This window comes from Lactuca sativa, chromosome 9 (assembly GCF_002870075.4).
Source record: "Lactuca sativa cultivar Salinas chromosome 9, Lsat_Salinas_v11, whole genome shotgun sequence".
In the NCBI taxonomy this organism is placed as follows: domain Eukaryota; kingdom Viridiplantae; phylum Streptophyta; class Magnoliopsida; order Asterales; family Asteraceae; genus Lactuca; species Lactuca sativa.
This window is the reverse complement of record NC_056631.2, coordinates 31,098,212-31,112,700: the sequence shown is the minus strand read 5'-3', so window position 1 is coordinate 31,112,700 and position 14,489 is coordinate 31,098,212. Positions and strand designations below refer to the sequence as shown.

Sequence of the window (14,489 nt, the reverse complement as noted above, 5' to 3'; positions counted from 1 at the left end):
GAGTTGACCTTGACCGAGAGTTGACTTTGACCAAGGGTAAAAGAGTCATTTTACCCAGTACAGTGTTTAGTATTTGATTGAGTGTGTTTATGGACTTGTAGCCGGGGAGATACCGGAGCAGCAGCAGTTAGCTTCCAGAGCCATACACTCAGCAGCCAGTTCACGAGGTGAGTTTCCTTTCAGTAGGAATGGGTCTACGGCCACAATGCCGGCCCGTTTAATTATCAGTAGTTCCGGACTTTGGACTGATGCAGTAGTCAGAGTGCTTGATGTCTTTGTGATACAAGCATGTTTGTGTTATGTGTTCCGGACTCTGTTCCGATGCAGTATGCAGTATATGTGTTTATAATAGTTGTTATGTTTATGCTATGCCATGATCAGTCAGTTCCGGACTTCGGTCCGATGCAGTCAGTTCCGGACTTCGGTCCGATGCAGTTAGTTCCGGACTTCGGTCCGATGCAGTCAGTGCCGGACTTCGGTCCGATGCAGTTAGTTCTAGACTCTGGTCCGATGCAGGGGACAAGGTCCCAGTCAGTTCCGGACTTCGGTCCGATGCAACTAGTTCCAGACTTCGGTCTGATGCAGTGGGCAAGGCCCAGTATGTGCTATATATATGTATTGTATGGTATGTGGTAGTTTGGGGGAGCTCACTAAGCTTCGTGCTTACAGTTTCAGTTTTGGTTTCAGGTACTTCCGCAAGCAGAGGGAAGAGCTCGGGATGATGGCATCGCACACACCATAGCTTCAGCTTTTATCTTGGGAGTTGATTTAGTTTTTGATTTTGCTATGACATAGATATGATACAGTTTTCCGCACAGTGTTTTTATTATGTTTGGGATACATCACGTATGGTTTTATGATATGACACTCAGATTATGGTTTTTGGTTATATTGAAAAATGAAATTTTTGGGTTGTATTTTTGGGTTGTTTCAGATCAGTTAGCAATCGGAATCGCTTGGGAGTGCCACCATCTGTAGATCTTGATGTTGTGCTTGAGGAACCGACATACGAGATTGGTGTTACAGGTGACGTCGGGTGTGGTTGGAATGAACCTATAACAGGACTAACCTGCGATGAATTGATAATAGGATTGGCCTATAGGCTTATGTTTAAGCCCATTTGAGGAGTAATGGACTCTAACCCACTTTTTGTCCATGTTTCGTTTTCTTGTGGCAACCCATACTTTAATCCGTCAGGAGTGTTAGGTATCGACCCGACTTTAATGTCATATTTTTCATTCAAATCGTACCCTTCAACTATAAAGCTCATGCTTGGTGTCGCTTTTATCTTGGATGCCTCTTACCACGCCTATTCTTTTCCTTCTTCAAATCGACCCCGTATCTGGATCTAATAACCTATACGCCTTTGTACCCTTCTCGATTCCAAGATTTACCATCTTTTTACTCATATCGTCTAGCTTCTGTAGATGTCTTTTATTGATTTTCATGTGGGCGACACATCCAAACACCCTAAGGTGTCCTAAATTTGGCTTTCTTCCAGTCCACAACTCGTATGATGTAGTCTCTTTAAAAGATTTTGTGTTTACTCTATTCAAGATATACACAACATGACTTACAGCTTCTCCCCAGAACACGTATGACACCTTCATCATTTTCAGATTACATCTTACCATCTCTAAGACTATCTTGTTTCTCTCCTCTCCACAACACCATTCTACTGTGGAGAGTATGGAGCAGTGTAATGTCTCTTGATCCCGGTTTCTCTACAATACATGGTGAACTAATTTCAAAAGAACTCTCCACCACGATTTGTACGAAGCAACTTTATTCTATCTCCCTATTCATTCTCCAGTGCTGTTATGAAATTCTTGAAAACTTGGAAGGCTTCATTTTTTGTCTTCATTAATTAGACCCACATAGCTCTTGAATGGTCGTTAACAAGTAGCATGGACTATTTGTCCTCGGAGGGTGTGGGAGGTGTGATAGGCCTGCAAAGATCTCCATATTCAAGTTCTACTCTCCTTATTTCTCTAAAAATCGATTGTGTTGGGTAGAGACTTCTCGTCTGCTTCCCTATTAGACATCCTTCACTGAGATGTGTGGGGTTGTCTATTTTTGGCATTCCCTCTACTAATTTCTTGTCTGACATGGACTTTAGTGCATCAAAGTTGACATGGCCCATTCTAGTGTGTCAAAGCCATGTTGGATCACTGATTTCTACAAGCAGACACTCTGACCTTACTTCATTCAGAGTGATTTTATCATGTCGATTTTGGGACCTTTGTGCCTTCATAAGAAACTTTCCTATAACATCATTAACCCATAAAAATGGGTCTTTTATCCGAATCTCATCTCCACCTTCTGAAAATTGACCCAAACTGATTACTACACAGATCTGGTATGTAGTAAACTTCTTGAAGCTTTCGCTGCTTACCATTTTTGCAATAAAAATAATTGAACCTTTCCCTTCAATCTTTACTTTGGATCCATTTCCAAATCTAACAAAATCTTGAATCGTTTGGTTTAGTTCACAAAACTTGCTCTTATCATTTGTCATATGGTTGCTTGCCCTTGTGTCGAGATACCACATTCTTCTTCGATTATCTTTATCACTAATAGAATTGGCCAAAAGAATCCCGTAATCTCATTAATCATCTTTATAAATAGTTAAATAGTGGATACAAATATTGAAAGATGACTACCCTGACTAATAGATAATATACATAACTGTTACAAATGTTTCCTAGTTTAATATACCTCCTCAATCTAAGGATAAGGAGGATGGATGCTTAGACTGGATCTAAAATTGGTAAATAACACTTGTGGTACTCCTTTGGTGAATATGTCGGCCAGTTGGTAGCGTGATGGAACATGCAAAACGTGTATATGACCATGTTGAACCTTCTCACGAACAAAATGAATGTCAATCTCAATATTTTTAGTGCATTAATGTTGAATCGGGTTACTAGACATGTAAATTGCACTAACATTATCACAATAAACTATGGACGTACAAGTGGCTGGTCGTCCTAGTTCCAACAAAAGGTTCTGTATCCAACAAACTTCTGCAAGAACATTAGCCACGCCTCTGTATTCAGCTTCTGTGCTAGATCTAGAAATGGTAGTTTGTCGTTTTGATAAATGTGATAGAAGGTTGTTACCAAGGAAAATGCAATATCTTGATGTCGATCTATGGATATCTGGGCAACCAGCCTAATCGGCATCGGTGTAGGTGACGAGAGTGGTCGGAGTAGAAGCTCGCATGAAAATTCCCATGGTTACAGTGCCTTTTATGTATCAGAGAATACGTTTAAGGTCATGTAGATGACTTATATACGGGGCATGTATGTGCATACATATTTGTTATATTGCATAAGAGATATCTAGATGGGTGAATGTTAGGTATTGTAAAGCTCCTGCTAGGCTGTGATATGTGGTGGGATCGTCAAGTAGGTTGCCGTCCAGGTTACCGAGTTTTCCTGTTGTGTCGACCGGAGTTTGGACCGGATTGCATTGAGTCATATTTGCACGTGAAAGGATATCGGGAGCATATTTATGTTGCGATAAAAAAAGCCATTTACATCATGTTTGACTGATATGCCTAAGAAGTAAGTGAGAGGGCCGAGGTCCTTCATAGCAAACCTGGATGATAGACGAGTGAGAAAAGACTGTTTTAAAGTCAGTGACGAGGTAGTGAGGATGATGTCATCAACATATAGTAAAAGAATAGCAGTATCCTAACCATGACGATAGATGAAAAGAGAATGGTCACATGCACTATGTTGAAATCCCAAGGTGGGCGCATAATCTGTAAAACGCCAGTACCATACCCGAGAAGCCTGTTTTAGACCATATAAAGACTTCCTCAATCTGCAAACATGATGGGGAAGAGACGGGTCTCTGAAACCCATAAGTTGGTGCATGTAAACTGTTGTTGATAGATGTCCATGTAAGAACGCATTTTTAACGTCTAGTTGGCTGATGTCCCATCCGTTGGATAGAGCCAAGCTTAAAATCGCTCGTATAGTAGCCGACTTAACAACCCAACTGAACGTTTTGTCACAATCCACTCCAACCTGTTGAGACCTGCCATCACAAACCAAACGTGCTTTGTATCTTTCAAGCGAACCCTCAGCTTTAGTTTTATGTTTAAAAATCCACATGCACCTAATAATATTCATAGCCGAAGTACGAGGTACTAAATACCAAGTATTATTATCAATAAGAGCATTAAGCTCATCAGTCATGGCATGTTTCCAAACAGGTTGGGCTAAGGCTTCAATTGGGTTCCATGGAAGTGGTTCAATGGAGGTGGTGGTATGTAGGTTAAAGAGTTGTTTTGGCTTTGATTACCAGTCATGCTGCGTGTTTGGATTGTTCGAACAGGTTGGGAATGGGGTTGTTGTGTGGGTTCGGTATTATGTGTAGAAAGAGGTGTGGAGGTGTTGATTGGAGGGTGATAAGGGGTGTTGGTGTTGGTTTTTGGTCTATGACTATAGGTTCTAAGTTGAGTTACTGGTGTTTCTTGAGCAATTGGTTGGGTAGTGACATCGGATGGTGGAGAAGAAGGGGGGGGGGGGGGGTTGTGGGTGTTTTATTTTTGGTTGAGGGTGATGAAGATGTAGTAGGAGTTACTGAGTCCTAGAAGGATGGATGTAGGTCTAATGAGAGATTTGTATGAAGAAACTGATATGAAGGAGGTGAGGAGTGTGTTTTGGAAAAGGGGAACTTGGTTTCATCAAACACAACGTGATGAGAGTATGATTTTGGGGGTAGATAGCTCATAGCAGTTATACCACCTATGATTTGAGGGGTATCCAAGGAAAACACACGGTGCAGAGCAATTATCTAGTTTGTGAATGGTAGTAGATAGGATAAGAGGATAGCAAACACATCCAAAAGTACGAAGATGTGTATAAGATGGGTGTTTATGATAGAGGAGGAAGGTGGGTGTGGTGTTATTTTTGTTTTTGGAAGGGAGAATGCTAAGAAGGTAGGTGGCCATTTGTAAGACATGATGCTAGAAAGTGGGTGGTAAAGAAGCATGGGTGAGTAATATGCGAATGATGTTGTTAACTGATCGTATTTTTCGTTTAGCCTTTCCATTTTGAGAGGATGTGTGTGGGCAAGAGAATCGAAAGAGCATTCCATGTTGATTGCAAAAATTGTGAAAAGAATGATTATTATATTCCATTCCATTATCACACTGAATTGATTTTATTTGTCGTTCAAGCTGTGTTTGTATGAGCTTGTGAAACTTAAGAAAGACAAGGTTAATGGAAATGTCGACAAATAGTTTGTGTAATCGTCTAAAAATAAGACATAATAACGGTGGCCTCCCGAACTATGAATTGAGGAGGTCTATAAATCACTATACAAGACATCAAAAGGTAAAGAAGTAGAAGACATGGAATCATAAAAGGGATGTTTAATAAGTTTTCCAAACACACAAGACTGACATAAACGTTTATTAGAAAAATTGGAAATAGAAATAGACTTCTGTTTATTTAAAACATGCAATAATGAAGATCCCGGGTGACCCAAACGATGATGCCATAGATCTTGGGATAAAGCAGTGAAGGTAAAAGGACTAGTAACTCTGGTAAATGGTAAGAAAAGTGGATAAAGCGCTCCGGTGCTATCACATTGGAGGATAGGAATTTACGTCTGGTAATCCTTCACAAGAAAACCAAAAGGATCAAATTCAATAGAAACCAGGTTATTTGTGGTAAGACAACGAACACGTAGTAGGTTTTTGATAATTTTTGGTGCATGAAGAATATTTTTAAGTTTTAAAGGTGGATATGTTGATTTAAGGGTTGTATGACCAGTACCATGGATTGGTATTTAGAAACCGTTACCAACAACTATATGGTTTTGCATGCTATTATTAACATAATTTGAGATGTTACCTGTAGTGTTGAACATGTGATTTGTGGCTCCTGAGTCAAGATACCATTGTTGGTCCGGATTTAGAGTCATTGTGTGCATTGCCTGTTCAATGTTGGTAGGCGTATATGAATAATCTGATGCGACATATGTTTGAGAAGGCGATGTGCCGTGGATCCCTGCTGGTGTGCCATGGTGTGGGGGGAAGTTTGTGGGTAAAGTTGGATATGGAATAGGTGGTGAAGTCCAATTCATCCAAGGTTGTGGATGAAAGTTGTGGTACCCGTAATTGTAGCTAGAAAAATTACGTCCGCAACCACGTCCCCGACCACCCCTGCTAGCGTTGCGTCCATGACCATAGTGATCAGAATAGCCACGATTCCATGTCTGATTTTGCTTATCAGGATCTCTTCGTTCACCACCATGTGATTGTACATGGACAGGAACAATAGTGATGACCGGAGGTGGAGTGGCACCAGTGTTGTTGGCGGTAAGAGCTGTGGCCGCTGAGTGCTGGTTGGCTTTTCTTGTCTCTTCAAAAATTAATTTGGACCTTGTACTATAGAATTCAGGGAGTGGTGTATATTGTTGTAGGAGAGTTGCAATATTTTCATAATTGTCATTCAAACCGGCTATGAGTTGCAGAACCAACCGATCATTAGTGACAGGAGCATCAACATTTGCAAGTTGATCTGAGAGATTTTTGAGTTCTTGAGAGTATGCAGACATATTTGGAAAGGAATCCAACTTGGTGGTTGAAAGTTTTTGTTTTAAATAAAGAGCCCTTGTGGGTTTGATGTCAATGAAGATAGTTTCCAAAGCTTGCCAAGATTTTTCTGCAGTAGTATTTGGGGTGAGAATTGTAATTAGTAGATCATTGGAAATTGTACTGTACATCCACTATAAAACTATTGAATCAAGTCTCTTCCATAGTGTTGTATCTATTGCAACACCTTTGTCTTTCTCTGTAGGTTTTGGTGGAGTTGCTTCAGAAGGAATGATGTGGTCGATAACATCATAATCGTGGCAATGGATTTTGAATAATTCAACCTAGGAGGTGTAGTGTCCGTTTTCCATCTCCAAGACAATGGGGATGAAATTCTTGATATTGGTTACTGTCATGGTTGGATGAAGAGAGGTCAGGGAGATTGTTAAAGAAGTAGGGGAGAGAGAGAGATCGTGATAATGTAATATAGGGGAGAGAGTGTCGCTGATTGATTGAAGAAGAAAAAGGAGGGAGGGGACATCGTCTGCTAGGGTTGTGAGGTTCAGAGATCGTTCTCTGATACCACAATAGAATTGGCCAAAAGAATCTCGTAATCTCATTAATCATCACTATAAATAGTTAAATAGTGGATACAAATATTGACAGATGACTACCCTGACTAATAGATAATATACATAACTGTTACAAATGTTTCCTAGTCTAATAATCACCATTAGAATTCAATTGTAGGGTTACATTTTCTTCATTTAGAAATACTTCAACAATCTTTTCACTCGGTGTTGACAGTAGTAAGTTTGGTTCGTTATCAACTTGTTCTTTGATAAAATTGTTTTCGTGGTCCCTTTCCCATCTTGGATTTCCACACTCGGCTGCATAGTGTCTGTAGTTTTGAAAATTGTAAGATTGCACTTTACTCTTGTTCTTTACTACCGGATGGCTTACAACCTTTCTGCTAGTGCGAACCATGACAACCACGGTTACTGGTGGTGCCTCTTCTACGGTCTCTTCCTCATCCCCTTGAGGCACTAGACCCACCATGGATACCTTTGTACAAGTTCTTGGAGCCGTCTTCGGTTTTCTTCTTGTTTCTAATCACTCTTGATGAGTCAAATGAAGCTTCCTTTCTTTATTTTCAACATGACCTTTCATACGTTCTTCATGTGCCTTCAACCCCTATCACTTCTTTAACTGTCATCTCATCCAAATCACCAAACTGCTCTAGTAGCTTCTTCACTACATATTATTCTTCTATGGTGTCCCCCAAAGCACGCATGGTGCTTACTATGTTGCTTATCTCCACAATAAACTCATCTACACCCTCTAATTCCTTCATACTCAATGCATCAAACTCAACCTTTAAGGTTTGAATTCTTCTTGTCTTCACTGTATCTACTCCTGTGAACATTGTCTTCAAGGCTTCCCATGCTTCTTTGACTGTTTTCTTCTCAACCAATAATGGTAGCAAGTCTCCAAGTATGCCTTGGTAGATGGCTACCAAAGCCATCTTGTCTTTCTTTACTTCTACAATCATGTTTATTATTCTGGGTTCTACAATATCCCATACATCTTGGGCTTGTATAAACACTCTCATATTTATAGCCCATGCAACATAGTTGTTTCTTGACAACATTAGCCAATGAAGTGTGACCTGCCCCTCCTTCTCAACGTTGTTGTTTCCTGTTAATTCTAACACTCGTGGTTGATACTTAGGCATACACCAGGTTGTACCTAATACCAAATGTTAGCCTTTTACACAAGCGATGATAGAAATTGAGAAAAGCGAAAGAAACAAAAGAGTGGGGCAAAAATTTCACACTTTTGTAGTTTCCCAAAAGTGAATAAGAAGTGTGAAGCTTTTTCCCCTAATGTTTTGTTTGTGTTGCTTTTCTCAATTTCTGTCACAACCCATTAGATATACTCTACATCCCTTGTCTAAAAGGCTGACAAGTGAAAGTAATTAACAGTTCCGAAAGACTTTGCTACTTTATTATGCCCACCCATGAACACATCTAAGATTATACATGAGAGAGGATGTCCTTTGTCAGCAATTACGTAGGAGATGAACCCACATAAGGGAGCTTCGAGGGCAATGGAGGTGATGTGTAGTTTGATGATTTGTGTGAAGGTTAGGCCATTGGTGTTTTTGGAGTTGGGAGGGAGGCCGTGGTCAGAGATATTGAAGAGGAGAGATTTCAGGTGGATTTGATGGGGAAGAGAAGGGCTGTTGGAAATGGCCGAGCGGAGGTAGTTGATATTCAGAGGGCTGTTGACGATGGTGATGGTGAAGATGGGGTTGTGGTGGAGGATTTGGTGGGCCAATTCTAAGAAGGGTAAGAGATGACCTTGCACCATGAACGGTACCATCACTTTGTGTTTAGTGGAGCATCCATGGTTGATTTGTTTCTATGTGCGAAAATTCAATCAAAGGTTTGTTTATAATGTATGGAATGGATGTCAAACTTTGTGAATGTTTCTGAAAATATTAATATGTTTATTAATAAGAATACATGAGGTCTATCACAACGGCCGGAAAGATAAATGGGAAAGTTAGATACTTATTGTAGGAAATGTTAGATATCATCATTGCATTGCCAAATCCAATTAAAGCAAACTAAGAAGTTTATTACTATTAGTTCTACAAATAGACTATGGATAACTAATTAAGGATTTATTATGATATGAATTTATATCAAGCCAAAGTAATGCTCATCTACCATCCAAGTATTGCTAATGTACCATCCAAAATTAAAAAGGCTAAGAATTTTAATTTTCTTTAAGACGCTGTTAGCTAACACACTACATATAAAGTCGATATAGTTTTTTAATAGACATATCTGAATTATTGAATTATTGAATTTTAAATGTATGCCTTAACACTTGAAACATATATGATTTAGTATTTCATTCTTTTGAATTATTGAATTTTATTTTGTAAAAGGAAGAAATACCTACTGAAGTTGTATTACCAGACATGGTTGATGATAAGGGGAGGGGGAAGAGGGGTCTGTGCACACCGTCTATTTTTTTCAAATGTTAAGCTCTAGATGTCCAACCGTCCAGAGGGCATAGACCCACTCCTGTTAATGGAGTAGTGATCACTGATCAACCCACCACAATTCGGCGAATCGATCAACATTTGAATACTATGATTAGCTGTTACGATATGTAATTACTCATTAAAATTACTATGATTTTCATATGTTTATTGCTATAAAGTTTATCGTCATTTTAAAAAACATTAGTTTATATAATTTAATCGTTACACGTTAGGGTCTAAGGATCCTTTTTTGGCCCATGGACGGATCATTTATAGGGAAAGGAGGGGCTATGCCCCCCCCCCTGAAATTTGGGTTAGAAGCAACTCATATCACTTCAAAATTTATAAATATAAGGCTGCTATTGTCAAAATTAGGATGTGGCCCCTCCTGATATGTCCAATTGTCTGAACGAAGTGAGAAGTCATAATCAATTGTCTCTAAGCCTTACGCTGTTCCACCCCTATCGTCATTACTTTCCTCAGTGGTTGGACGCATGCACCTAACCATTCACCAAGTTGTGTCGCTGTCCATAATCCACCTGTCACCGAAAATCAAGTATGCTCGGATGCTTTTTTCTTTCTTCTCCAGTTCTTTTGGTTTTCCGTCTTCATCTCTTCACCTTTGGAATAGTCGAATTAGGAATTAGGATTCAAAAATCTCAAACATTTGATTTCTAATTTCCTATCGAATGAATTGTTCCTGACTCTTGAGTTCTTTCGTTTACTATTTGTTGTGATTTGGGAATCAACTAATTTCGATTTCAGTTTTCACAATCTATTAAATGCATTGTTACAAATTTTAGATGACATTATACTTGGCAATGAAAATTGTTCCTGCCTACTACTGAGCTCCTCAGTTTCCTCTTTATTTTGTAAGAAGATATAGGAGCTACAAGTTAGTGATTCTTGAAGGGAATTTAGTCTGGAATATGGAATTGATCTCATTATAATGTGAATATTACATTCCTATTATGAAAATTTGATGAAATTCAAGTGAATTTAAAGATATGGGTGCATGTTGGTTTTTATTACTTAGAATGGTTTAATATAACTTCTAAGATATAATTGTTTTTAACCTCTATCAGTTAGTTTCTTCCCAGGTTAATACAAAAAAATGGATTTACAGGTTTACAAAACATGCATTCCAAGTGTTTGATATAATGTTTCAAAGAAAGTTGGACACAAATTTCACTACTATTATCTCTCAACCCGGTATGAGTTTATCCTTCCCATTTCTATTGGTTTTTCAAACTATTTTTCATTGTTTTTTGTTTCTTTTATTTTATTTTAGTAATTTTTAGATTATGGAGATGGATAGTTAATATCATTTTCTCTTATGGACCTCTAGCCAAAAAGGTGACAAATACTTGTAACTTATAGGTATAGTGAGTGAGTTGGGTCTTCACCAAATAAGAAATGCAATCATAGTTCTCGAAGGTAGTTATTAATTATATTAAAGAATATATAATTCTACTCGAATGTCAAAAATATACACCAATATTTTAAAAAATAACTCATAATTTCCTTGATAATCTATAATACTTTCAGCCCCAAATTAATTGTTCAAGCTCCGCCCCTGCCCTGATATAAAAGCAAGCTGGTTGAAGGTATAATACTTTAACCCAATTTTTTTACTTACAATTTTTTTATAATCTAATAATCATCATTATTTTAATGCAGTTACCTTTTCGAATGGAGGGTTTTTTATGGTGTATTGGTACTGTCAAGTTGAACCTATTAATTACTTTTTAATATTTAAACTTTAAAGTTTTACAAATCAATTATCATGTTAGTAGTATTTTAGTAGTACAGAGAGATGATGTTGGTTTATAGTTAATATTTTGGGATCTTTTCAAGTGTAATTTTGTAGTATATTAGTATTTTGATTATATATGAATATGAAGTCTGAAACTATTAGTTACTTTTTAATATTTGCATGTTTTACACATGAAAATTTATGTAAGTAGTACAATTTGGCGATTTTGGTTTCTAGTTGATACTTATATAGGGGTATATGTATCTGTTGAATACAATCGAATATTAATATTAATCATATGTGACCATTGAAAATCTTAATTAAATAGGTTGGACAAACTTGTTTTTATTAAAACTTGTTGTACACTAGGATAAATCGTAAAAACTTGGATTAATTATTACACATAACATCAATAATCAATCCATTTTTATTACTCTATATAACTAAGTTATATAGTTAAAGTATCATTTAAATAGAAGAAAAGGTTGACACAAAGTCAGCCATTGCTTTGTAAGAAGAACCATTAACACTTGCATGCATCAATTTTCTTAATTCACTTGCTTTCTTTCTCATGTCATTCCCTTTTCCGTCTTCATTTTTATCCAACACCACCTCGATCACCTTCTTCACCTCCTCCTTCCCGATCGTACTCTCCACCACCCCTGTCCTTAACACCACACAGACACCCATCTCCTCCACCAACATCTTTGCATTGAACCCTTGTTCTGCCGCCAACGGCCACCCGATCAATGGCACCCCTTGGCTTAGACTCTCCATCACCGAGTTCCACCCACAATGGCTCAAGAAAGCTCCGGTTGACTGGTGGCATAGTATATCCAATTGAGGTGCCCAATTGTGCACCAACAATCCTTGGTTTCTAATTCTATCCTCAAAACCCAAAGGCAACCATTCGGGTTTGAACTCACTTTTGATATCAAACCCGATTGGAGGCCTAATCACCCAAATAAAAGGCTTCTTGCTCTCTTCAAGCCCTTTTGCTAATTCCATCATTTGGATTTCACTAAGTGTGTTTTGAGATCCAAATGAAACGTAGAGCAATGAGCCTTGAGCATGCGAATCCAACCATTTGATGCATTTTTCAGGTTGACCTATAACATTAACACCCGAACCCGTATCCATACCCGAGTTTGTTTTTAACATTTTTGATGGGAGGAGTGGGCCAGTACACCAAAGAGGGAGCTTTGTGAAGTTTCGCAAGGCTTCACATCCTGTGGTTTCTATCTCTTCAACTGTATGACACAACCAGCCGTTGGATTGAAGACAGTGAGAGAGCTGAGGGAGGAAGTATATTGACCATTCATCTTTACCATCAGCAGCTCTGTAATACGGATGATGCTGCGTGATCGAAAACTGAAAAAATTCCGGGAACCCCGGCACCGGAAAATGGTCGTGGGTGCCTCCATCTGCAATATTCCGTTGAGGAAGATTCATGCAAATGGAACAAAATGCGGTTGTGCCATAAGCGCCGCCGGTGGTGAATGTGTAATTAACAGTTCCGAAAGATCTTGCTACCTCATTAGCCCAACCCATGAAATTATCAGAAATTATACAAGCGGGAGCAGTTCCTTCTTTTACAATGACATCGGAGATGAACTCACGTAGTGGAGCTTCGAGGGTGGTGGAGGCATAGAAAAGTTTGATGATTTGGGTGAAGGTTAGGCCTTCGGTGCTTTCAGAGTTAGAAGGGAGGCCGTGGTCGGAGCTGTTGAAGGGGAGAGATCTCAGGTGGATTTGAGGGGGAGGAGTGGGGTCGTTGGCGATGGTGGAGCGGAGGTAGTTGATGTTTAAAGGGGTGTTGACGATGGTGATGGTGAGGTTGGCGTTGTGATGGAGGATTCGATGAGCTAATTCTAAGAAGGGTAGGAGATGACCTTTCGCCATGAATGGTACCATGATTACGTGTCTACGTAGTTTAGCTTCCATCGTTGAGTCGTTTGTGTGTGAATTGAGTATCGGGTTTGGGCGTTTTTATTTATATATGTGGTTGGAATATGGATGTCACAATTTTAAGAAAATTATTACTTTATAAAAAATATATATTATGCTTATTGCTTAAATATTTTCAAATTTTAAGATTACATTATATTTTAAAATTTTAAGATTACAAATTTACGATGATAATTTATATTGTGGAATATGTAAAATTTGAGAGATATTGTCATATTGAGAGCATGTAGTGACATGTTAGCATCTTATATTATCAAAAACTGATATCATTATACCATATTAACGGATAAATTAATCGGTTAAAATGTCAAAATAGTAAATTTGAAAAAATAAGTAACAAAATTATAACAAAACAGTAATATAATTTTAAAATCAAATTTTTATAAAAACATAAGAACTTTTATACGATTTACCTAACCTTTCTTAATATTTTAATCGTCTACTATTATAACTTTGGCTTGAGCCAAGTTCATGTCATTTTAAATGCTTAATTGAATTACCAACCGTCTACATATAGTAATTCGGGTTGATAAAACAATGACGTACGTTTTAAAGATTCCTATGTTTGTCGGTTGATTTTCCTTAAGCCTTCCGGTATGTATACCAAGAAGGATTCCGTGGTCTAGGTGGCCACGACTGTGGCTCGCACTAGCCCAGACCTTTGTGGTTCGTCGTGCTCATGGCCCATCGTGGTCGACACCACAGATTAAAACGCCCAATCAAAATTCGTCCATGTCTAACGGCTGGTTTTGGGCATTTACTCAATATCTTTTTTTTTAAAGTTTTACCTACAAACTTTCTTATAAATACCACAACACAATTCCTTATATTTTACACAATTCTTCTCTCTTTTTTGATTCACAATCATACGCTTGTGTTGCTTGATCTTTTAAAAACAATGGCTCCCAAAAGGATGAATTGATCAGAAGAGAAAGAAAAGAACTTAGCACTAGCAGGAGTGTCGGTTTCGGAGGACCTAGATAGTCAAACCTCTACTGAGTTTTGGGTAACAGTTGGAAACAGTTTCCATGATTTAATGGGTTGTCGAAGTCGTAATTTTGATGCAATATGTTCGAAGTTTCGCGATATGAGGGTAAAATGTCGAGAGTTCGACGGGGTTTATAACTTTGTTATAAACAACGTACATAATG

At 38.3% G+C, this 14,489-nt stretch overlaps 2 protein-coding genes across 2 annotated transcripts; both read right to left on the bottom strand.

Annotated features, from left to right (window-relative positions):
- Positions 1-5,808: 5,808 nt before the first annotated feature.
- LOC111878676 (uncharacterized) lies at positions 5,809-6,579 on the bottom strand. The gene has a single exon (XM_023875191.1). The coding sequence runs from the start codon at positions 6,577-6,579 to the stop codon at positions 5,809-5,811; it is 771 nt and encodes a 256-aa protein (XP_023730959.1).
- Positions 6,580-11,838: 5,259 nt separating this feature from the next.
- LOC111878677 (UDP-glycosyltransferase 92A1) lies at positions 11,839-13,314 on the bottom strand. Its single transcript, XM_023875192.1, has one exon. It carries the CDS (start codon positions 13,312-13,314, stop codon positions 11,839-11,841), a length of 1,476 nt encoding a protein of 491 aa, XP_023730960.1.
- Between the last annotated feature and the right edge of the window lie 1,175 nt (positions 13,315-14,489).